Here is a 26,267-nt window from a genome sequence, read left to right as displayed (position 1 = left end):
CTATCACACATATTACTTTACCACCTCTCGATGGTACTCCATTTTCTATAAGTTTTATAGTTATGGTTATGGGGACACACCTCATCACCTACGAAAGGCTGCAGGGGGCTGATTGCAGGCAAGGACTACTCGCCCCAGGTACCAGCGGGGCTCGGAGTGTCGAGGCAGCCCCTCCCTTCACCACCAGGTCTTCAAAAGCGTTCCGCGAGTCCCGCTTCGCGGGACACGCTTCATCACCTACGAAAGGCTGCAGGGGGCTGATTGCAGGCAAGGACTACTCGCCCCAGTTACCAGCGGGGCTCGGAGTGTCGAGGCAGCCCCTCCCTTCACCACCAGGTCTTCAAAAGCTTTCCGCGAGTCCCGCTTCGCGGGACACGCTTCATCACCTACGAAAGGCTGCAGGGGGCTGTTTGCAGGCAAGGACTACTCGCCCCAGGTACCAGCGGGGCTCGGAGTGTCGAGGCAGCCCCTCCCTTCACCACCAGGTCTTCAAAAGCTTTCCGCGAGTCCCGTTCCGTGGGACACGCTTCATCACCTACGAAAGGCTGCAGGGGGCTGATTGCAGGCAAGGACTACTCACCCCAGGTACCAGCGGGGCTCGGAGTGTCGACTACCACTGTTACCACTGCTGCTCACCGCTTCGCGGTTGACAATGAGCGGCGGTGCTGCTTTGGCGCTTGTTCCAGGGACCAGGTCTCGAGAACTATCAAGGGCGTGTGCTTGCAGGGACTCTGAAGACCAGGAGTCCCTGCGTTGGCCAGGTGCGCACGGCCGTGCCCCCAGCGAGACACGCCCCCCGCCTGCAATGCCCCCTATTTTACAACTCACCTAACGCTCAGCGGGACGCGAGCGGGACGCCAAGCGAAGCCCGGGCAAAGGGCGGGCAGTCTGTGGCAGTCAGGGGCTGTCAGAGGCTGGGCTGGGCCACGTCCCTTTTTGTAAAAGCTAGCTTGAACACCGGGTTATGTGTGTATTTCTAGAACTCTGTCACACATTGTTATACTATAGATTGAAATACCATGAGTTATGGATATAAAACTTCTCTTTAATTACTTTTTTCTCACAAATATTATGTGGTTTTTTATCACTTTTTTTTAAATCACCATTTGTACAACTTTTTACAATAATTTATACAGGTTTCTAAACATAAATATATTTCTAATCACCAGTATTTATAATCCATGCAATAATGCATAGATCAACAATTGATTATTAATGCCAAATACAAAACTGAATCCAACGCGTTTCGGCGAGTTGCCTTCATCAGGAGTTCTGTATTTTCAATTGCTGGTATGATACTGGGGTATCTACTGAGGGTATGTGCAATGTGTATATTTATGCAGAATATGGGTGTCCGACGGAGGAATCTTGAACAAGATAAAAATCTGTTGTGTGGTCTCAACTACAGAAGGTCTGATGGCTCAATGGTGCGTCACGTTCTATCACTTGATATGTTGGTCCCTTGTTATACGATCCTGCTACGATGAAATCGCAGCTGTTTTGTGGTCTCAACTGCTACAAATCTGAAAGGCTCAATGATAGGTCACGTTCCATCAATAGATATGTGACGCTCTCTTGTTATAAGGTTCTTGTGGGATGAGATGATTGCTGCCAAAATTTGTAAATCTTGTGCTTCGGATTTCCCAGCTCAGACGGACGGCATAGTAAGTTTATATGGCGCAAGGGGAGATGCTTTAAAAGTCGAGGTCTGTGAATATCCTTTTTGAGAGACTGGAGGATATAGCTGAACCAATGGTAGACGATATTTCTATGCGCGCTGATAAAGATGGAACCCTCTTAAAAGTGAAGCCGTAACTCGAATCCGTCTGGCCCGTACTGCTGGGCCACGTCCCTAACATCTTGCCTGCGGTCCTGGTAGGTTGTGTGACTGTGGTAGAGGGAGCATACCCTACGATGTCTACTCACTCCGTGAAACTGCTTAAGTCTGAGGGCGGAGCAGCTGGGAGTTCCACAATAGGAACTATGGACCGATTCATTACTAGAGTAGCTGCGGTCATTGAGAAGGAGATCGTGATGACCGAACGACGCCTCTCTGAGGTCTACTTACCTGCTAGACGCTCCTCCCTTGGTGCTGTGGCCCAGGCCCTGCCCCCAACTTCTGGAAGGGTTCCATCACTTCACCCCACAGATGCCCTAGTACAGCCACGCCTGTCGGCAATAGGAGCAAGTATAGATAGACTAGAGAATCTTGCTGACCTATTGCCAGTGGTGGCTGGTATCGAGGCGGCGGGGGATACGATCTCACAAGCTTCACGTGTCCGCCAGTGGCCAGACTTCCCAATCGTTACTTCAGGCTCCTTCTACGGAGCCATTACCGCCCAGCCAGCCTCAAGGCACTACCAAACAGGCGAAAAGGAAAAGGGTCATGAGCTCCCGCAAAGGTAGTTACACCACACTTTACAAGCATCCAAGAAAGAAGGGGCAAATGGGATTTGGGTCATAAGTAGAAAATGTCTTAGCTCCAACGCACAATGGGAGGGCAGGGGAGCCTCCTGGTGTGGGAACAACTTCTGATATTCTCATAGTACCTCCTAAACCCCATGATAGGGTAGCTGTCCCCCTAGAACCTGACTCCCTCAAACTAATTACGGACCTGATTAAAAGTCTATTGGTCCCGTTGGTTGATCAACTTAAGGGTCTGGGGGCGAGAGTGGACAAATTCGAACAATCCACCCTCGATAATTTTTTCTCACTTAAGACGCTTATTAAGCATCAGTCTAGAGTAAGTGAGGATCCTGCGGGTAGGAACACGGGAAAAGGATTGCCTACAATTCCTGTCCCAGTACAGGCTGTTCCGATGTTAACCCTTCTCCCTGATGTAACATCTGGCAGGGAATCACCTTCAGTCCCCCCGGTCCCCCCCCCCCTAAGCCAGGCCCTGCCCCTCATACTCCTCACACAAAAACAAAGCCCCCCATGGTCTCTAAAAATCAGCCCAAGAAAACATCTTAGGCAAAAACACAGGCAGACGTGGGGTTGGTCAAGAGCAGCCAAACTGCTCAGCCGAGTGCCAACCCCAAGGGGGTTGGGGCAGCTCCGTTAGCTAAGGTCGACAGATCCAACTTGGCACCTGATGCTACCGCAATAGCTCCCCCAAAGGCCACTATTTGGATACCTCCGGTTAACCTTCCCCCGATTGCCATCCCTACGTAGTAGTGCTTCTTAACGTCCCACCATTGAAGGTTAATCAGCTTGAGACTCACCAGGCTCTAAAAAACAAGAGTCTCCACTGGCTAAAAACAAACAAACCACTTCCAATAGGTGTGGATGGATTAATTCTTAGTGTTCGTAGGGTAGGTTGGGTGGGACAGGGCAAAAAGCGATTGGAGTTAGAATGTATTATTATTAATTTCCAGGATAACAGAGTGGCGAAGATAATCTGTGGCCAAAAACAAGAGGTGGATGGCCCTGGCGTTAGAGCAGTGGATTTGACCTACTTTTACCCTAGGCCTGCTGTCAATCTCTTTAGGCCTGTCAATGGGGAGACTTGCATCGGCCCTAGCGGAGGCCCGCGACATCCTGTGGCGCCCCTCTTTTTTCCCCAAGCAGGATGGCCGGAGACGATCTGGGGCTCTAGGGGACACTGACTTGAGGGTAAGGGTGGGACGATGGTGGGGGAGATGAGAGAGTCTTCGCCCCCTTCCATGGTACAGCCCTTATCCCCGCCCTCAACTAAAATCCATTCTATATTATTAGATGTAGGGGGAAGGATAGAGTCACCCGACATATGTGGAACATCGGTGGATTCACAAGAGGTGCCCCCCTGTCACGACCTTGTATCCGGTAGCGTCCCAGCTGTGACGGACCCAGTCTTTAAGGTCCTCAGCTGGAACGTAGCTGGAATTTCAAGGAAGCTGACATTGCCCGATTGGAATGCATTGGTGGATGAGCATTCCATATGCATTTTCCAGGAGACATGGAGCACGGAACCCACTCATAAGGCGGGTTACTCTGCCTTTTCTATCCCAGCAGTCTGCTCCGAATCGGGGAGGGGACGCCCCTCTGGTGGCTTCCTTATCTGGGTTGCTGCCTCTTTGAATTGTAGGATAGTGGAGCATCAGACTGGCTGCCCGGACCTCCTTAATATCATTTTGAAGGACTCCAGGGGTCGTGCTATTTTAAATATTTATAATATTTATGCACAAGGCACCAAGGGGGGAAGGCAGACCCCAACAATTGCTCTTCTGGAGGGCCTCTTAAGATCAACCCCACACAAGGCTTGCACCCTGGTTGCCGGTGATATCAGCTGTACATTCAAGCCTTTAGGCTCGGATGTCTCCCTGGACCAGGATGAGGAGGACGCTAGGAGGGGGATTCCCGCTTTAGAAATAGCCCCCATCAAGAGGTGGACTGAGGTGGCCCTGCAGGTGTTCACCCTCAGTATGGAGCTTAACTTGAGGGCTCTAAACGGGAGGTCAGAGTCGGATAAGGGGGGGGGGGGGCACTCTTACAATAGGCCCAATCACACATCAAGAATTGATTACATCTTGCTTGATGTGTGTTTGTGGAAATCGGTGAAGGATATGGTTGTGGTCCCCTCAGTAGAAAGTGATCACAACTTACTTTCCCTCACCCTAGTCTCTTGGTGGTTAACTGATAGGGGAAGCTTGGTTCCCTCCTCCACAGCAGAATTGGGCGAGTCGCAAGTAGTACTGTGTGGGAGGAGAATAAAGTGGACAAAACTCGTACTCTCTGAGGAGAAGGTTGCAGCAATAACGCATCTCCTAGCCCAAGCACAACGTAATCTGGGGACCACTACGGGAGGGATGGGGATGGCTTGCGGGGTTTTCAGCAATCTTACCGTGGCCCTAACTAACTTGTTCAGTGCTCCTCCAAGTAGACTAGGGACCAAAGGAAGGCAAGCAAAAGTTAAGGGATGGTATACCCATACATGTAGGGTGACAAAGACTAGACTGGTAGAAGCAGCCAAATCCAAATCACATATCAAGATCAGGGAGGCCAGAAAGGTTTACTCCAGGACCCTCCAAATTGCTAAGAAGGACTGGGAAGAAATGTTCTGGGCGGACCTACTGGCCGCCAGTAAAAGCAAGGATGCAAGAGGGTTTTGGAATCTGGTGGGTTCCCGCAACAGACCCGACGACACCCTGAGGACTTGTAACATCCCTCCCCAGAATTGGTCAAAACACTTTGGGTCCTTATATGCTTATGTAGAAGGCCCCTTAAATGACCCAGCCCCCGTTTCCGTCTCGTTAGGGGACGTTACTCTCGATCTTTTTACGGCCAGGGAGGTAGAGGAGGTTATTAAGTGGGTGGCACCACGGAAAGCAGCAGGCCCGGATGGGCTTCCTGGTGTTCTTCTGCGTGCATATCCATCTGACTGGGGCATTGTAATCGCCGCCCTTCTAAACGACATCTTGAAGGGTGGTCCTGTACCAGATTCATGGAGAGGGGCGGTGGTCGTCCCCATTTACAAAAAGGGTTGTAGAAATAGCCCAGGGAACTATAGGCCAATTAGCCTGATCGATTCCATGCAAAAGGTGGCAGGAAAGGTAATTTTGGGAAGGATTCTCAACTGGGTGGAAGAGAATAGAGTGCTATCTGACCAGGCTGGTTTCCGTTCAGGAACAGGTACCATTGAGCAGGTTTTCAGGTTAGCACTCTTAAACTGGAAGGTCGTGGAACTAGGCAAGGGCAGTCTTTACTTGGCCTTTATTGACCTGAAGACTGCCTTTGACCTGGTTCCTAGAGAGGAACTTTGGAGGGTACTACAGGGATTGGGGCTGCCCCCCTACATTCTATCCCTACTCATTAAACTCCACACCAGTAACTATGCACAGGTCCGCTGGGGGAAAAATGGGGAAACAACGGACAGGATACCGGTCTGTAGGGGTGTCAGACAGGGTTGCGTGCTAGCTCCCACACTCTTTTCGTTGTACGTCAACGGTGTGGTCAAGCATCTCCAGCAAGAACCAGCGGACGCACCCTGTCTGGGGGGAGTACGGATCCCTACTCTGCTGTTCGCAGATGATACTCTGCTTATTTCAAAAAGTCCCCAGGGGTTACAGAAGCTATTGACCCGCTTTCAGGACTTTTGTGTATCCAGAGGACTGGTAATCAACGTGGACAAAACGAAATACTTGATCTTGCACCCTCCAAGGAAAATAGGAAGTCCGCCTGTTTTGAACACCGTCCCCTTGGAGAAAGACTCCGAATTTGACTACCTAGGGCTTCGCATAACTGACAATATGAACTGGTCCTCCCATTTTGATAAGATGGTCCTCAATCACAAAAAGGTAGGGGGTGCTCTGCTTAGGGAATTTCGAGCATCACCCAAGCAAGTTGTGAGTCCTGCAATTGAGATCTATAAAGCCAGAGGCGTAACATCAGCATTGTATGGGGCAGAGCTGTGGGGCCACTGCAACCTGGAGTCCCTATCTAAGGCTGAGAATACATTTTTGAAGGATCTCGTAGCCCTCCCCTTGAGCACCCCGACAGTCCCGGTGCTCCTGGACGTGGGCTGCAAGAGCATCAAAGACCAGGCTCGCCTTCGACCACTGCTTCTTTGGTCCCGCATATGGAGGGTCCCGGAGTTGCAGTCATATGCCGACGGCCTGGCAGAGGTAATGAGCATGGGAATCTGGGCCAAGATTAAGTGGCTGAGGGACACCAAAAATCTTTTGGGGGAGTTGGGCCTGGGGGACTGTTGGACTACAAAATCTGCTCCACCAAAGGCTGACCTCAAAAAACTTCATTGGGACTGGGTCTCTGGCAAACTCATCAGGAACCAAAACCATTGTAATCTGACTGCATCATTTTTGGAATTAAAGGACGCGGCTGTCTACAAACCCTTCCTGGACTTAATCTCCTTGCCAGCTGAAAGGGCCCTGTACTTTAAGCTCAGGGTAGGCACCCTTCCGATCGGGGCCTTTGTGTCAAAATGGAAAAATGGTGTTCACCTATCACCCTTCTGTGCCCATTGTCCATCAAGGCAGGAAACGGTAGCACACATCGTTTTTGAGTGCCCGGACTACATTAAACCTAGGAGGTATTGGCTTAAACCTCTTTTTAAACGCCTGGGAACACGCAGGCATTTGGTTGCACTACGTATTTTATTGACTGATACCTCCCCTCTAATCGTTTGTGGTGTTTACCAAATTTTTAAAACATTCATGGTTGATTCGCTGCAAGAGACTGTCAATTTCAATTTAATTCACTTTTTAGCTAATTTATCTTGGGACACTTCCCATTTTATTTGTCTTAGTATTTAAATGTTGACGTACATATTACTGCTTTAAAAATGTGTTTTATGTGTATGTATGCTTTCAAGATATCTTGTATATTGAATAAAAGCTTTCAACCAATAGTTATGTTTTTTCTTATATTTACCGGGATGAGTATAGCATCCGGGTCATTTTGTTGGAGATTTGTGTCATCTAACACTGCCTGAGCTGCTGCTGCAGCTCTCTCCCTCTCGTCGTCACTTTCCGTCATTTTGTTGACCGAAAGTTTGCAGAGCAAGTTTCAAGGAAACAAAGATTTGGTGCACAATATTTTGGAACACTGTATCCTTCAACGTTGAATAAACCAAAAACTAATACATAGGATTCTCGTCCTACTCAGTTTTGGCAGATATTATACCCTTTTACCCACTCCAGATGTCTATTGGAGTATTTTACGGGGAAATAAAAGGGGTCTGTGTGAAAGCACGACTGAGTTACTCTAGTAGCTAGAGGTAAATTATCGCCTTACCAAACGTTGGACGCCATGTAGTGTAGTTCCTATATTCCCAATAGGCTTTGCGCATTAGAATAACATATACTATAGTTTAGACGTAGGACTGATTTCGACTAGGTCTCTATCAAATTTATTAAACTTAATTGTGAGAGCCAGCTAGCTCAGAGGTCACTAGAAACTTTCTCGAATTCACAAGTAGGAATTTGTTTCTGACAACCGCATAAACATGACAACTTTGTTTCCCAAGAATAAGAAATCAATCTCTAGAGTCGCGGAAACAATAGATAACTATTTTACTCAATCAATCATGCATGCTTCGTTTTACCAGAAGTGCTGAGAAGTAGAGAGACGAGTGTTTTCAATAAAAGGGTATTTATTGAACAGTCTTCTTTCTCAAGCATAAGAAATGTACTGCAACAATTGTAATACTGGTTGCAAAATACAATGTGTACAGTATGAAGAGTATTATGAAATACTAATGTAAAAGCATGATATGGTTTCTAAACCATAAAATACATAAAATGGATAACATACATACAGTGATAAATAATGACTAAAAGTACTCAACTGGTGCTTCTAAGATATGCCTACCCCAGTGTACCTAACCTAGGTCTAGTACAAGGGAAGAAGTAAGTGAGGTGTAGCTTAGTTTTAGTATTCTTTGCCAAGAATCTATTCCAGGAATTCTCTAAGGGTCTACCCAGCTCCGTACCTTGGCTTTAGAATGAAGGAGGTCTTGTATCTCTCTCTCAGGACTTGATTTCACAGCAACCCGCAAGGGTAACCTGGAAACACTGGAGCTGGATTTCTCGGCAAGAGAAAAGACAGCGTCTCTCTAAGTGCGTCAGCTGGAGGGTCTGCTTCCTTCGGCACTTGCTGCAGCAGGGCGTGGGTCAAATAGATAGTCGAACTGCTCCAAACCACCGGGTGTTTGTCTGGGCAAATGTGGGCAGATTTACACCTTGAAGGTGCCGAGTTTGACGTAAGGTTGGACATAATAACATCATCAAAGCCTCAGTTCTTTGAAAACTCCATGAGTTCTTGGATAAATCAATATTCAAGCAAGGGGAAGTCCCTGACTTCTTGGATAAATCAATATTCAAGCAAGGAGAAGTCCCTGACTGCTGAAGGCGGGTTTTTCCAAGAAATCGTTGGGGATTCTCGGAACTAGTGGAAGCAGCCATGCCGTATTTGGACTGCATAGGCTAAGTCTAAATATGGTTACGATGTCTACGCCTATATAAGGATAGGGTTATTTATACCTATATATGGGCATGAATTGGGAAAATTACACTTGAGTCCTAAATTCATATACAACAGTGGAGGCGGGGATCAGTTCAGTGTTTTAATCATAGTGAAGGTGGGGATCAGTGCCTGGGGGTTAACCATAGTTAAGGTGGGGATCAGTGCCCAGGGGGGTTAACCATAGTGCAGGTGGGTATCAGCGCCCTGGGCCAGGGGGGTTAACCATAGTGCAGACAGGGATCAGTGCCCTGGGGCAGGAGGGTTAACCATAGTGCAGGTGGGATCAGTGCCCGGGGTTGACCATTGTGCAGGTGGGGATCAGGGCCCAGGGTTAACCATAGTAAAGGCAGAGATCAGTGCCCTGGAGGGGTTAACCATAGTGAAAGCGGGGATCAGTGCCCAGGGGGCTTACCCACAGTGAAGGTGGGGATAAGTGCCCCGAAGGGGTTAACCATAGTGAAGTTGGGGATCAGTGCCAGGGGTTAAACATAGTGAAGGCGGGAATCAGTGCTCGGTGGGGTGGTTAACCATAGTGAAGGTGGGGATCAGTGCCCGGGAGGGGGTTAAACATAGTGAAGACAGTGATCAGTTTCCTGGGGGGTTAACCATAGTGCAGGTGGGGATAAGTGCTGGGAGGGGTGAGTTCTTGGATAAATCAATATTCAAGCAAGGAGAAGTCCCTGACTTCTTGGATAAATCAATATTCAAGCAAGGGGAAGTCCCTGACTGCTGAAGGCGGGTTTTTCCAAGAAATCGTTGGGGATTCTCGGAACTAGTGGAAGCAGCCATGCCGTATTTGGACTGCATAGGCTAAGTCTAAATATGGTTATGATGTCTATGCCTATATAAGGATAGGGTTATTTATACCTATATATGGGCATGAATTGGGAAAATTACACTAGAGTCCTAAATTCATATACAACAGTGGAGGCGGGGATCAGTTCAGTGTTTTAATCATAGTGAAGGTGGGGATCAGTGCCTGGGGGTTAACCATAGTGAAGGTGGGGATCAGTGCCCAGGGGGGTTAACCATAGTGCAGGTGGGTATCAGTGCCCCGGGCCAGGGGGGTTAACCATAGTGCAGACAGGGATCAGTGCCCTGGGGCAGGAGGGTTAACCATAGTGCAGGTGGGATCAGTGCCCGGGGTCAACCTTTGTGCAGGTGGGGATCAGTGCCCAGGGTTAACCATTGTAAAGGCAGAGATCAGTGCTCTGGGGGGGTTAACCATAGTGAAAGCGGGGATCAGTGCCCAGGGGGCTTACCCACAGTGAAGGTGGGGATAAGTGCCCCGAAGGGGTTAACCATAGTGAAGGTGGGGATCAGTGCCCCGAAGGGGTTAACCATAGTGAAGGTGGGGATAAGTGCCCCGAAGGGGTTAACCATAGTGAAGGCGGGAATCAGTGCTCGGTGGGGTGGTTAACCATAGTGAAGGTGGGGATCAGTGCCCAGGAGGGGGTTAAACATAGTGAAGACAGTGATCAGTTTCCTGGGGGGTTAACCATAGTGCAGGTGGGGATAAGTGCTGGGAGGGGTTTACCTGTAGTGCAGGCGAGGATCAAACCCGGGGGAGGTTAACCATAATGAAGGTGGGGGATCAGTACCTGGGGGTTAATAACCTTGGTGAAGGTGACGATCAGTGCCCCGGGGGGATTAACCATAGTGCAGGTGGGAATCAGTGCCCAGGGATAACCATAGTGCAGGTGGGGATCAGTGCCCAGAGGGGTTAACCATAGTGCGGGCAGGGATCAGTGCCTGGTTGGTTAACCATAGTGCAGACTGGGATCAGTGCCGGGGGTGGTATTCTCTGTTGTATTCGGGGATCAGTGAACTGGGGGGTTAACTATAGTGAAGGTAGCGATCAGTGCCCTGGGGTGTGGGGGGGAGTTGACCATATTGAAGGCGAGGATCAGTGCCTGGGGGGCTTACCACAGTGCAGGTGGGGATCAGTGCCCAGGGGGGTAACCTTAGTGAAGGAGTGGATCAGTGCCAGGGGGTGAGTGAACCAAAGTGAAGGCAGGCATCAGTGCCTGGGTGGTTAAGCATAGTGAAGGTGGAGATCTAGACTAGGATCAGTGCAGTGGGGTGGTCTTCTCTTTAGCGTATGAACAGTGTAAGGGGGGTTTGCTACCAGGTGCAGCTGGAGATCAGTGCCCTAGGGGGGTTAACCATAGTGAAGACAGGGATCAGTGCCCTGCAGAGGTTGGGGGGTTAACCATAGTGAAGGCGGGGATCAGTGCCTGGGGGCTATTAAACATAGTGAAGGTGGGGATCAGTGACCAAGAGGGTTAACAATAGTGAAAGCAGGAATCAGTGCCCAGGAGGAGGGGTAACCATAGTGAAGGCGGGGATCAGTGTCTGGGGGGTTTACAATAGGGAAGCTGGGGATCAGTGCCCTCGGGGGGGTTAAACATAGTGCAGGTGGGATCAGTGCCCTGGGCCAGGGGGGTTAAAAAAGTGCAGACAGGGACCACTGCCTTTTGGCAGGAGGATTAACCATAGTGCAGGTGTGGATCAGTGCCCTGGGTTAACCAAAGTGCAGGTGGGGATCAGTGCCCGGGGTTAACCATAGTGAAGACAGTGATCAATGCCCTGGGGGGGTTAACTATAGTGAAAGAGGGGATCAGTGCCTGGGGGTTAACCACAGTGACGGCATGGGTCAGTGCCTGGGGGGGGGGGGGGGGGGGGGGGTTAACCATAGTGAAGGTGGGGATCAGTGGCGGGGGGTTAACCATAGTGAAGGTGGGAATCAGTGCTCAGTGGGGTGGTTGACCATAGTGAAGGCGGGAATCCGTCCCCAGGAGGGGTTTAACCATAGTGAAGGGGGGGATTAGTGACTGGAGGGGTTAACCTTAGTGAAGGCGGGAATCAGTGCCCGGAGGGGTTAAAATTAGTAAAGGCGGGGAGCAGTGCCACAGGGGGATGTTTAACCATAGTAAAGGCGGGGGCTAACCATAGTGCAGGTGGGGATCAGTGCCGGGGGGATTTAACTATAGTGCATGCCAGGATCAGTGCCCGGGGGGGCGTTTAACCATAGTGCAGGCAGGAATTAGTGCCCGAGAGGGTTCACCGTACTGTAGGCAGGGATCAGTGCCCAGGGGTAACCATGATGCAGGTGGGTATCATTGCCCTGGGGGCCTAATCATGGTGCAGGTGGGGATCATTGCCTGGGGTTTAACCATGGTATAGGTGGGGATCAGTGCCCAGGGGGTTAACCATAGGGAAGGTGGGGTTCAGTGTCTGGGGCAGTTAACCACATTGCAGGTTGGGATCAGTGATGTGGGGGGTTAACCATAGTGAAGGTGGGGATCAGTGCCCGGAGGGGTTATCCATAGTGGAGGGTGGGATCGGTGCCTGAAGGGGGGTTGTTTAACCTTTGTGAAGGAGGGGATCAATGCCCGGGCGGATTACCTTAGTGAAGGTGTGGATCAGTGCCTGGGGTGGTAACCTTAGTGAAAGCGGGGATCAGTTCCTCAGGGAGTTAACCTTAGTGAAGGCACGAATCAGTTCCTCAGGGAGTTAACCTTAGTGAACTTGGGGGTCAGTGCCCAGGGGGGTTAACCATAGTGCAGGAGGGTATTAGTGCCCAGAGGGGTGTTGTTTAACCTTTGTGAAGGTGGGGATCAGTGCCCCTGGGGTTTGACCTTAGAGAAGGCAGGGATCAGTGCCTTGGGGGTTAACCTTAGTGAAGGTTGGGGTCAAGGCTGTGGGGGGTTTACCTTAGTGAAGGCAGGGATCAGTGCCCGAGGGGCAGCCATAGTGAAGGCGGGGATCAATGCCCTCGGGGTCGGGGTTAACCATATTGCAGGCGGGGATCAGTCCCTGGGGGGGTGCACCACAGTGCAGGCAAGGATAAGTGCCCAGGGGGGTTAACCATAGTGCAGGCAGGGATAAGTGCACGGGGTTTATCTGTAGTGCAGCAGGGATCAGTGCCCTGAGGGGGGTTGGTTAACCATAATGAAGGCAGGGACCAGTGCCCTGGGTGTTCACCATAGTTCAGGTGGGTATATGTGCGCAGGGGGTTAACCATAGTGCAGGTGGGAATCAGTGCCTGGGGGTTAGCCATGGTGCATGTGGGGATCATTGGGAGGTTAACCATGGTGTAGGTGGGGATTAGTGTTGTGGGGGGTTAACCAGAGTGAAGGTGGGGATCAGTGTCTGGGGAGGTTATTAATAGTGCAGGATCTGTGCCCTGAGGGTGCAGGCAGGGATCAGTGCCCGATGGTGTAACCATAATAAAGGTGGGTATCAGTGCCATGTAACCATAGTACAGGCTGGTATCAGTGCCTGGGCGGAGTTAACCAGAGTGCAGGAGGGGATCTGTGCTGTGGGAGGTTAATCATAGTGAAGGCAGGGATCAGTGCCCGGGGGTTAACCATAGTGCAGTAGGGGATCAGTGCCCGTAGGGGGGTTGGTTAACCATTGTAAAGGCAGAGATAAGAGCCTGGGTAGGTTAACCTTAGTGTAGGTGGGGATCAGTGACCAGGGGGATTAAACTTAGTAAAGGTGGGGATCAGTCCCTCGGGGGTGGTTTAACCATTATGAAAGAGGGGATCAGTGGCCGGGGACGTTTAACCATAGTGAAGGCAGGAAACACTGCCCTGGGGCGGCGGGGGTAACCATAGTGCTGGTGGGGATCAGTGCACGGTGGGGTTTAACTGTAGTGCAGGCGAGGATCAATGTCCAGAGGGGTTGGTCAACCTTAGTGAAGGTGGGGTTCAGTGCCCGGGGGTTTAACCTTAGTGAAGGTGGGGATCAGTACCCAAGGGGGTTAGCCATGGTGCTCATGGGGATCATTGTCCTCAGGGTTTAACCAAAGTGAAGGTGGGTATCAGTGCCTGGGGGGAATTGTGCATGTGGGGATTAGTCCCCTGAGAGGGGGAAACATAGTGCAGGAGGGGATCAGTGCCTGGGGGTTAACCATAGTGAAGGCGTGTATCAGTGCCTGGGGGTTAACCATATTGAAGGCGGGCATCAGTGCCCAGGGTGTTAGCCATAGTGCAGGTGGGGATCAGTGCCTATGGGTTAACTATAGTGCAAACTGGGGTCAGGGGGATGGTGTTCTCTGTAGCATACAGTTAAGTATAAGTAGGGTTGGTACCCGGGGCAGGCGGTGATCAGTGCCTTGGGGGGGTTAACCACAGTGAAGGCAGGGATCAGTGCCCAGGGGGGCTAACCTTAGTGAAGACGGAGATCAGTGCCCAGGGGGGGTTAACCTCAGTGCAGGCAGGAATCAGTGCCTGGAGGGGTTAACCTTAGGGAAGGCGGGGATCGGTGCCCGGGGTGGTTAACCTTAGTGAAGGCAGGGATCGGTGCCCTGGGGAGTTAACCTTAGTGAAGGTGGGGATCAGTGCCCTGGGGGGGTTAACCATAGTGCAGGTGGGGATCAGTGCCCTAGGCCAGGGGGGTTAACCATAGTGCAGACAGGCATTTGTGTCCTTGTGCAGGAGGGTTAACAGGTGAGGATCAGTGCCCGGGGTTAACCATAGTAAAGGCAGGGATCAGTGCCCTGGGGGGTTAACCATAGTGAAGGCGGGGATCAGGGCCTGGGGGGGTTAACCACAGTGAAGGCTGGGATCAGTGCTCTTGGGGTTTAACCATTGTGAAAGCGGGGATCAGTGCCAGGGGTTAACCATAGTGAAGGCGGTGATCAGTGCTCGGTGGGGTGGTTAACCATAGTGAAGGTGGGGATCAGTGCCCTGGAGGGGTTAAACATAATGAAAGTGAGGTTCATTGCCGGGGGGTTTGTTAACCATAGTGAAGGAGAGGATCAGTGCCGGGGGGGTAACCTTAGTGAAGGCGGGGATCAGTGCCCGGGAGGTTAACCTTACTAAAGGCAGGGATCAGTGCTCCGGGGGGGCGTTTAACCATAGTGCAGGTGGGGATCAGTGCCCTGGATGGTTAACCATAGTACTGGTTGGGATCAGTGCCTGGGGGGGTTTAACTGAAGTGCAAGTGGGGATCTGTGCGGGGGTTAACCATAATGAAGGTGGGGAGCAGTGCCCAGGGGGGCTGGTTAACCTTAGTGAAGTTGGGGCTCAGTGCCCGGGGTGGTTAACCTTAGTGAAGGCGGGGATCAGGGCCTGGGGGTTTAATCATAGTGCAGGTGGGGATAGGTACCCTGGGGGTTAACCATACTGTAGACAGGGATCAGTGCCCGGGGGGTAACAATGGTGCAGGTGGGGATCATTGCCCTGGGGGGGTTAACCCTGGTGCAGGTGGGGATAATTACCTGGGGTGTTAACCATGGTGCATCTAGGGATCAGTGCCCCAGGGTTAACCATAGCACAGGTGGGGATCAGTGCCTGGGGGTAAACATAGTAAAGGCAGGTATCACTGCCCTGGGGGGCCGCAGGGTTCACCATAGTGCAGTTGGGGATCAGTGCCTGGGGGAAGTTAACCACAGTGCAGGAGGGGATCAGTGCCCGGGGTTAACCATAGTGCAGGTGGGAATCAGTGCCCAGTGTTAACCATAGTGAAGACAGGGATCAGTGCCTGGGGGGGTAACCATAGTGCAGGTGGGGATACCGTCCGGGAGGTGTTTAACTGTAGTGCAGGTGGGGATCAGTGCCCGGGGGTAACCATACTGTAGGCAGGGATCAGTGCCTGGGGGTTAACTATGGTACAGGTGGGGATCATTGCCCTGGGGGGGTTAACCACGGTGCAGGTGGGGATCATTGCCTGAGGGGTTAACCATGGTGCAGGTGGGATCAGTGCCCAGGGGTTAACCATAGAGCAGGTGGGGATCATTGCCTTGGGGCAGTTAACCACAGTGCAGGTGTGGATCATTGCTCTGGGGGGTTTAACCATAGTGAAGGCGGGGATCAGTGCTCGGGGGGTAACCATAGTGCAGGAGGGGATCAGTGCCTGGAAGGGGGTTACTTAACCTTTGTGAAGGTGGGGATCAATGCCCAGGGAGGTTAACCTTACTGAAGGTGGGGATCAGTGCCTCTGGGGGCTTTAACCTTAGTGAAGACGGGGGTCAGTGCCCGGGGTGGGTTAACCTTATTGAATGCAGGGATCAGTGCCTCAGGGGTTAACCTTAGTGAAGGTGGGGGTCAGTGCCCAGGGGGGTTAACCATAGTGAAGACATGGATCACAGGCTGGGGGCCAGGGTGTTAACCACAGTGTAGGTAGGGATCAGTGCCTGGGGGCAGTTAAACACAGTGCAGGAGGGGATCAGTGGTGTGGGGGGTTAACCATAGTGAAGGTGGGGATCAGTGCCCGGGGGGTTAACCATAGTGCAGGAGGGGATCAGTGCCTGGAGGGGGGTTGTTTGACCTTTGTGAAGGTTGGGATCACTGCCCGGGGGGTTAACCATAGTGCAGGAGGGGATCAGTGTCCAAATGGGGGGTTAACCTTAGTGAAGGCGAGGATCATTGCCTCGGGGGTTAACCTTAGTGAAGGCGGGGATCAGTGCCCAGGGGGTAACCATAGTGAAGGAGGGGATCACTGACCTGTGGGGGCAAGGTATTAACCATAGTGCAGGTGGGGATCCGTGCCTGGGGGTGTTAACCACAGTGCAGGCAGGGATCAGTGCACGGGGGGTTTAACTGGAGTGAAGGCGAGAATCAGTACCCAAAGGGGGTCGGTTAACCACAATGAAGGCAGGGATCAGTGCCTGGGGGTTCACCTTAGTGAAGGTGGGGATCAGTGCACTGGGGGTGTACCATAGATCAGGGGGGGAACTATAGTGCAGGTGGGGATCAGTGCCAGGAGGTTAAGCTATGGTGCATGTGGGGATCATTGTCTGGGTGGTTAACCTTAGTGTAGGTGGGGAGCAGTGCTGTGGGGGGGCTAATTATAGTGAAGTTGGTGATCAGTGCCTGGGGCGATTAATAATAGTACTGGTGGGGATCAGTTCCTTAAGGGGTGTAAACCTAGTGCCGGCAGAGATCAGTGCCCGGGGGTGTAACCATAGTGAAGGTGGGTATCACTGCCAATGCGCGGTGAGGGGGTTAAACATAGTCCAGGTTGGTATCAGTGCCTGGGGGAGTTAACCACAGTGTAGGTGGGGATCAGTGCCGTGGGTGGGTTAACCATAGTGCAGGAGGGGATCATTGCCCGGAGGGGGTTGGTTAACCATTGTAAAGGCAGGGATCAGTGCCCGGGGGGTTAATCTTGGTGAAGGTTGGGATCTTTGATCGAGGGTTAACCTTAGTAAAGGCAGGTATCAGTGACCAGGGGAGGTTAACCTTATTGAAGGCGGGGATCAGTGCCCAGGGGGTGGTTTAAGCATAGTGAAGGAGGGGATCAGTGGCCGGGGGGGTTAACCATAGTAAAGGCAGGGATCACTGCCCAGGGATGGCGGGGTGTTAACCATAGTGCAGGCGGGGATCAGTCCCTGGGGGTTAACCATAGTGCAGGCAGTGATCAGTGCACAGTGGGTTTTAATTGTGATGCAGTCAGGGTTCAGTGCCTGGAGGGGGGGTTGGTTAACCATAAAGAAAGTGGCGATCAATGCCTGGGCTGGTTAACCATAATGAAGGTGGGGATCAGTGCCCGGGGGTTTAACCTTAGCAAAGGTGGGGATCAGTGCTCAGGAGGTTAACCATAGTGCAGGTGGGGATCAGCGCCCAGGGGGTTAGCCATGGTGAACGTGGGGATCATTGCCCCGAGGGTTAACCATAGTGTACGTGGGGATCAGTGCCATGGGGGTTAACCATAGTGAAGGTGGGGATCAGTGCCTTGAGGGGGGTAAACATAGTGCAGGTGGGGATCAGTGCCCGGGGGTTTACCATAGTGAAGGCGGGGATCAGTGCCGTGGGGAGTTAGACATAGTGAAGGCGGGCATCAGTACCCAGGGAGTTAACCATAGTGCAGTCGGGGATCAGTGCCTTCGGGTTAACTATATTGCAAACTGAGATCAGTGCTAGAGGGGATGGTATTCTCTGTTGCATGCTGTTCAGTGTAAGAGGGGTTGGTATCCATTGCAGGGGTTAACCATAGTGAAGGCAAGGATCAGTGTCCTGGGGGGCTGGGGGATATCCATGGTAAAGGTGGGGATCAGTGCCTCGAGGTGTTAACCATAGTGAAGGTGGGGATCAGTGCCTGGGGGGTTAACCATAATGAAGGCAGGGATCAGTGCCCAGGGGTGTTAAACATATTGAAGGTGGGCATCAGTGCCCAGGGGGTTTACCCATTGTGAAGGTGGCTATCCATGCCCTTGGGGAGGGGTTAACCATACAGCAAAAAAAAAAAAGTTATAACTATTAGCATTGTAAATGACAAAGCTATTAATTTAGCTATTTTCAAAACCAACACATAAATAAAAAAAATGTCATTTACAAGACCAATAGCTCAAACGTTCCTAAAGCGAGACCTATTGCATTGCAAATGCTTGATTTTTATATCTGTCAGTGCTTCCTGTTGAGGTTTAATTTTCGTGACAGGCGCCTCATTGCCTACTTGTAACTATTCTCTGACCCTGCTTCAAGGGTCAGAGCAGGGTCAGAGAATAATTGCAAGTAGGCAACGAGGCGCCAGGAAGCACTTACAGGCTTACAGCAGCAGGTGCCCAAGTTGAAGTTAATTTCTTTGTAACCCTTTTGTAAAAGGTTACAAAAAATTAGCTTCAACTTTTGCACCTGCTGCTGTAACCCTGTAAGTGCTTGGCTGAAAATTCGTCCCCGATTTCGCGAGATTCGCGGATTGCGAAATCGTGGAAAATCCACAAATTCCGCGAGCAGAACAAATTTTCACCCCATGTTTATTGGGGATCTTTGCCCAGGGGGGTTAACCACGGTGAAGGCAGTTATCGGTGCCTGGGGGGGGGTTAACCATAGTGAAGGCGGGGATCCTTGTTGGGGGAGTTAACCATAGAGAAGGCGGCATCTGTGCCCGGGGCGTTAACCATAGTGATTGTGGGGATCAGTGACCAGGGGTTAAGCATAGTGCAGGTTTGGATCAGTGCCCAGGGGGTTTAACTGTAGTGCAGGCAGAGATCAGTGCCCAGAGGGGGGGGTTTGTCAACCATAGTGAAGGCGGGGATCAGTGACCAAGGGGCTAACCTTAGTGAAGACGGGGATCAGTGCACAGGGGGGTTAAACTTAGTGGAGCCTGGGATCAGTGCTGGGGGGTTTTAACCATAGTGAATGCAGGGATCAGTGTCATGGAGGGGTTTAACTATAGTGCAGGTAGGGATCAGTGCCCCGGGGGGTTAGCCATGGTGGATGTGGGGATCATTACTCAGGGGGTTAACTAGATATTGTAGGTGGGGATCTGTGAAGTGGGGTATAAATTATAGTGAAGGTTGAGATCAGTGCCCGGAAGGGGTTAATATTAGTGCAGGTGGGGATCAGTGCCCTGGGGGTAATGATAGTGAAGGCAGGGATCATGGCCCTGGGAGGTGGGGGTTAACCCAAGTGCAGGCAGGGATCAGTGCCTAGGGAGAAATAACCACCGTGCAGGTGGGGACCAATGCCCGGGGGCTTAACCACAGTGAAGGTGGGGATAAGTGCCTGGGGAGGTTAACTATAGGGAAGGCAGGGATCAGTGCCTGGGGGGGTTACGCATATTGGAGGTGGAGAATAGTGCCTGGGGGCAGTTAACCATAGTGAAGGTGGGGATCAGTGCCAGGGGTGGGGGGGTTTAACCATAGTGCAAGCGGGGATTAGTGCTGGTGTGAATATTGTGGCACAGAAAGTTCAGTGCCAGGGGGAGATACTCTGCCACAGACTTGGTTTCAGTGCCGGGGGAGATACTCTGCCGCAGATTGGGTTTAGTGCCGGGGGATACTCTGCTGCAGACGGTTAAGTGCCAGGGGGTATATTCTGCCGCATGCTGGGTTTGGTGCTGGGGGAATACTGTGCCACAGACTGGGCTGGGGGTATATATTCTAGTGCAGGTGGGGTTCCATGCTTTTGGGCCTTAGCTCAGCTGGCACCAAGGGAAATCCAGCAAACCTGTAAGATTTTTAAAAGTAGAGACCCAGGTGAATCCAGGATGGGGTGATGTGTGTTGCTCTCACCAGGTTCTGTTATCCACAATCCCTTGCAAACATTAAACTTTCTTTAAAAAAAAAAAATATATATATATTTCAGTGTGAGGGGGGCGGGGCTGAAATGTGAGGAAAATATGACTTAAGTAAATTTAAAGTTTGCTGGAAATTCTGAGTAAGTAAACACTGGGGATCCATGCAAGCCACACTGCCAGCCAAGTCAGTCCATGCAAACCGTTGGCCAAGGGCCTGTCCACTTAATTTATCAGTGGTGCCTAGTGGGCTTTCTGTCCCTGGGGTAGGGGGCAAGTAAGGGACTATTGCCCACATCTTCCTTTGTGGGGGGGCTGAAAGACTGATTTTGGGGGGTGGGGTCGTTGGTATGTTCAACCCCCCCGCCCCCCCTCTAGGATTCCAGTATTGAGGGGTACCATTGGAAAGGGGAGTTTTCAGTTTCGGTTCAACTAAAATTATATCAGCCCGATGTGTGCATTGATCGTCATTTCAGCCAATGAATCAGAACAGCCTCTGGAACTTGGGAAGCTCTTCCCCAGCTCCTTAGGTTGTTTTTTTGGGGGGAAGTAAATCTTTTTGTTGCCAGTATCAGAGATATTTCCTGTTCTATGTCGGGTGCGCTGAAGCCGTCCTCTGTGAGCACTTTTGCATCAGGTGGGTCCCACACGTCTGCATGTAAGGGGTTAAATTATTTTTTTGAAATCCATGGTAGAATAACTGGATAATACCTGTGTGCAGCGTTACTTTGAAAAGGGAATTACTTTTGTATTGTAATATAACAGGAAAGTGTGTACTGTTAGCAAACATTCCACAAAAATGACTGAGTATAAAACAGTAATACATGTGTGCTGAGATTGTTCATCTTCTTAGTTCTTGTAGCTCCCATATTGAGACAGCTCAGCATATTCGTTAACATTCTAAACTGCTTTTCATTACCTTTGTACCTGTATTTACATCAACTTGTAGTTATAACTTTAGAGTAATCTGTTCATGCAAAAATGTACAGTATTGGTATTCACTATGTACATCTATTTTTAAGTGTTTCATTACTCTTGTGAGGTACGCTGGACACCCACGAGATCACAACAGATTTGTAAGAAAATAGTAGTATATGGAAAGCACCTGCCTCTACCGAGAACACTTTTAGATACTGTACTGGGTGACCACACTAGGGTGTGAGAAGGTACTCTCACCTTTAGAACTTCTTTTTCATATGAGATGCATAGTAGCTTATATGAAGAGACTAATCTCTCTGCTGAGATCTCTCTTGGATGACTGGAGTGTATAGTATGGAGGGACTGGCCTCACCTGTCAGATCTCTCTCTCTCTCGGATGACTCATCTGTGCAGTGGTTAGGGGCTGCCTTATTTGAAATCTTACATGAGCTGTGTTTGTTTAAATGGACAGTCCTCTTCTTTAGGACCTCTCTCTCAGATGACAGGTTTACATACAGGCCTCAAGAAATCTATTCACTGTGGTAAGTCCTATTTTATCAGGGTGAGTTATAGTTGTAGCTTTGTTTTCTGTTCTGGCAAGCTGAGCAAGAACAGGAGTTCTAGACACTCAGGAAGTGAAGTGAAAAGAAAGATGCTTTTAAATCTTGTTTTTGTCTTGTCATATTTGTTCTGTTTATAGAGACAGACGTCAGAAGTCAGTTTACATCTTCTTTCAATTGCTTTTATTTCTCTGGCTGTCAAGGTCCTGGATTTTGTGAAGTGAACTGTCTGACATGCTGTTCAAAGAGTGTGAAATGAGCTGCTGTAGTTATGTGTTTTCCTAATACATTTAAATATTACTGACCTGTAGAAACATTTTAAAATGTCAGTTACGAAAGCCCATTTTTGCAGTTCTGTGATTAAATAAATTAATAGGAAGAAAACAAATTGGAACACTTGACCTGAATTGACACTCCTGGCCCTGATGGCAATGGTATAAATTAACGAACTGCCAAGTCGGGGATCATGTGTACCCTATAGTTGGGTAGATTATCATTATACATGGAGCAAACATTTACTATATGCAATCAAACTGAGCTTTTTCTTTGTAAATGTCGATAAACACCATCTCAAGTAAGACTCCTTACTAACGTACAAATTGTGCATACCAGAGTCTATCCAAACATCACCTACTTTTTCCTACTTTAAATGATTCCATGAGATAAAAGCAATTTACCCATCTGCTCATCTCAGTGCTTGTCTCAACTTCTAATCAAAAACAAGCACCACAATATGCATTCCTACTAGCAGAGTGTTAGTGTGCCTTTCACTATTCATGATCCCGCTAGATTGTAAAAATTTGGTAAAAACAATATACTGTTTTTTTCTTCTAGCAGTAGTTCTTCCTTAGAGACACCCTCTCTAAATCAAGGGGGACAACATGCATTTCAGCTGCCCCCTTATATACCTTTTTACTTAATTACCTTTTTACTTAATTTCCTAAACACCTACAATTTTTCACAGTAATGGTGGCAATTTCATTTTAAGATGCCAACAGACAACCAATCGGAATGCTTGGGTGAGCCTCTTGCAAGAGTGTTATGTTATGTTATGTTATATTGGTATTTATACCGCGCACAACTACTCATGAGTATCCTGGCGCGAGAGTGTGAAGGCACACAGGAAAAAAAACTGGACTTGAACAGTTCAGGCCTCCATTTTATTTGATTCTCTATCTCACGAGCCGTTTGTGAGCCCAACTGCCGAAATATGTAGTTTTTTACCCCTAATATCTACTGAATGGATATGCGCCAAATCACTATGCCCCATGTGGGCAGAAATCTAGCTTCCTGACACATTTAGTATAATTCCATTCAACAATTTTTCCTGTAACCCGTCTTAAAGAAGTCTATGGAAAATGCATGGGGATTTTGTATTTTGGGACCGCTCTTTTTTCTCTGCCCCTGCTTGGTGGATTCACCCCCTTCCTTGACACTTACCAGGAAGGAGCTGAGGTGGATATACTTTTTTGGGGGATAGGTTACCAAAACACACTCAGTCTGGAAAAGCGGACCAAACTAGAATTTTCTAGTGGCAACTACTACTGAAAAAAATATTTATATTACAGGGACATCATGAATGAAGTGTTTATGTAGCACTCAGCTACTCCATGTCGAAACAGAAGAATTGAGCCTAGCCAGAAACTCCATGCCCTAGAGTCTAAAGGGGTATGTTTTTAATTCTTAAAGCTTGCTTTCTCTGTCGATTATGGTTAGGAAACAGAATTTTAAAAACCAAACGTAACAAGGGTGTTAAAGTTGGGTTCAAAATGTACACACAAAACCATAGAAATTCAGCAGTTATAGTAATCTCAACTATTTCATGCATTAACTGAACTATATTTTGCCCCCACTGTAAACAGGTGAAAAACTAGGTCCAAACTATAACTTTGATGCCTATTTGTCCATAACTTAGTTCTGTTAGGAATTCTGCTGTATGCAAAATGTCCTTTTTTTTCGCAGTTTGGTTTTGTTCCAACAATTTTTTTTATTTCTTAAATAGGAAATGCAGATCTTTGTCAAGACGTTGACCGGCAAGACTATCACACTTGAAGTGGAGTCCAGTAATACGATAGAGAATGTCAAAGCCAAAATCCAAGACAAAGAAGATATCCCTCCAGATCAGCAGACGTTGATATTTGCTGGCAAGCAGCTGGAAGACGGGCGCACTTTAGCGGACTACAACATCCAGAAGGAGTCCACTCTCCTTTTGATCTAGCGTTTAAGGGGAGGTTAATCAGGCTTTTTTAATGTAATCTATGCAATCATTTTAGGTATTAAAGTGTCACCATTTCTGCACTTTTGTTTCAATAAAGTTGTTCAATTCACAGAACAAGGCTCTTATTGCTTGCTTCATTTTTGTGATCTTTTTGCACTTTTTAAGGTTTTAACAACTAATGTGTTGGGTGGCCTTGCTCTGTGACTATTCTCCTTTAAGTTTTCGAGTCTAAACAATAACCCCTGTAAAGTGTGCAGCTGCAGCCAGTCAGGTGTCTCAGCACTAGCTACTTAAGAGAGACAGGATTAATCAACCTGGGAACATTTAGCCCATAGATCAAAGAGACCTCAAACAATTGCGTAAAGTGTATTCGGTTGGTGGTCGAAGAGATGAAGGCAGAGTTCTAAAGTTTTTTCAGTCGGGAAGGAGAATGACCGACCACCTCTTGCCTTGTGGACACTTGGAACACGCAGTGATCTCTCCTGTTGGTAGGGATGCAGTCTTTTGATCTAGAGTTTAAAGGGAGGTTAATCAGGCTTTTTTTCATGTAATCAATGCAATCATTTTAGGTATTAAAGTGCCACCATTTCTGCACTTTTGTTTCAATAAAGTTGTTCAATTCACAGAACAAGGCTCTTATTGCTTGCTTCATTTTTGTGATCTTTTTGCACTTTTTAAGGTTTTAACAACCAATGTGTTGGGTGGCCTTGCTCTGTGACTATTCTCCTTTAAGTTTTTGAGTCTAAACAATAACACCTGTAAAGTGTGCAGCTGCAGCAAATCAGGTGTCTCAGCACTAGCTACTTAAGAGAGACAGGATTAATCAACCTGGGAACATTTAGCCCATAGATCAAAGAGACCTCAAACAATTGCGTAAAGTGTATTCGGTTGGTGGTCGAAGAGATGAAGGCAGAGTTCTAAAGTTTGGCAGTCGGGAAGGAGAATGACCGACCACCTCTTGCCTTGTGGACACTTGGAACATGCAGTGATCTCTCCTGTTGGTAGGGATGCAGTCTTCTGAAGTAAAAAATATAATTTACAACGGATTTGAGCAAGCTGTACTATAAGGACATTATTGAAGCCACACACTGTGTGCCACTCCAGAGACTTAAATATCAAGCTTGGTGAGCTGTATTAAAAATAATGTTTTAAAAAAATGTTTTGTGTGAACTATGCTAATGATCTTGCGCCTGCCATATGTTCTGCATAAAGAAATATAATTAAAAGGGTGTGGATGAGCTGCGCCTCAAGAAAAGTGCACAGCTGCCATTCGTAAAGCAGCAACGTGGCATGCCAGTGTGCTTCAAAAAGAAAATAATGCTCGCAAACGGTAAATAACAGATCCTGAGTAACACATGTAAAAGGACGAGTCCTTATGGGAGGGTTCAACGGGAGAAAAGGCGGTATTAAGGAGGGACTAGAAAAAAGATTAACCAAAGAAACAAAGGCATTTGGAAAAAACAGTCAAAGGAGGCAATTAAACATGGGAGAGCTTAATGCCCATATCCTGAATACAGCATGTCTTAAAACAGCGCAAGCGCTGCCTAGGTGAGACCTAAATAAGAGTACCTCTGTTTTGACAATTGAGTTCGAGGCACCCAGCGTTCATCCATTTGCCTACGGCCTGTAGGTAGCCTTTGAAAGTGGATGTTGTCTTCTGAAATGAAAGCACCAGCTGCATATCCGAGTATGTCAACTCTCACGCCCCAAGCCTCCACCAGTTTAGCCAAAGGTGCCAAATCGATATTGCGATGAGTGAGGCTCAGGGCAGAAACTGTCGGACTCAACCATGTTCAGGTAGAGGACTGAGCTTTCAACATCCTGTGGTAGATGTTGTGGAAGCTGTTCCTTAATTGAAGGAAGTCTTTTACATCTGTAACTGAAAGCCTACGGTTAACTTTTTCTCTAATAACAATAGAGATAAAGCAAAAAGAAAAGCACAGGGGGTCTCATTTATGAGGCCATGCGTCACTTTACCGCCGCTGGTGCGTTACTTTTTGTGACGCACCAGCAGCGTAAAAAATGTGCCTTGTTACACCATATTTACAAAGTGACGCATCTAGGCAGATGCGTCACTTTGTAAACCCCTGCGCTACATTATACCTATGCCAGGTATAATGTATGCAGGGGGGTGTTCTGACGCCAGAAAGGGTCATAGAAGTGACGCAGTGAAATCTGTAAGATTTCACTGCGCCACTTCTAGGACACAAATGCGTCAATTTCTTATGCCTTCCTCACAGCAGGCGTAAGACTGGCGCAGGCCCTTTCACATGGGGCTTGCCCCATGTGAAAGGACACATTGCGGGATTTGCGTAACTTTTGTGACACACTCCAGCAATGCGTCACTTTTGCGTCATACAGATATGTCAGAAATACTGACGTATCTGTAACTCCTTGCGCCATGATGCGTCATACTGTAAAATGACGCATCATTGGTGACGCAAGGAGGGCGCAATGAAAAGTGACGCTTCGCTGTTTACACGCAGCGATGCATCACTTTTCATAAATGAGGCCCAGGATTTGTAATTCTTGTACAGCGCACTTCCAAAGCAATCTGCCTTTTGGTAAACTGGCAGTGTGATGCAGAACGCATTCATTTGTGCGTTTACTTGTATAAACACAAGATTTAACAGGCAATTAAA

At 48.9% G+C, this 26,267-nt stretch overlaps 1 protein-coding gene across 1 annotated transcript in view; it reads left to right on the top strand.

Annotated features, from left to right (window-relative positions):
• Positions 1–23,727, top strand: part of LOC147664940 (uncharacterized) — a 110,433-nt gene extending 86,706 nt beyond the window's left edge. Inside the window, exon 3 of the mRNA XM_086949873.1 lies at positions 23,410–23,727. Within this exon, the coding sequence (XP_086805999.1) occupies positions 23,410–23,625 (216 nt within the window). The 3' untranslated portion in view covers positions 23,626–23,727. The remainder of the gene's footprint in view (positions 1–23,409) is intronic.
• Positions 23,728–26,267: the final 2,540 nt, after the last annotated feature.

This window comes from Lissotriton vulgaris, unplaced genomic scaffold (genome assembly GCF_964263255.1).
Source record: "Lissotriton vulgaris unplaced genomic scaffold, aLisVul1.2 SCAFFOLD_3936, whole genome shotgun sequence".
Taxonomy (NCBI): Eukaryota; Metazoa; Chordata; class Amphibia; order Caudata; family Salamandridae; genus Lissotriton; species Lissotriton vulgaris.
This window is presented reverse-complemented; position numbering and strand designations above follow the sequence as displayed.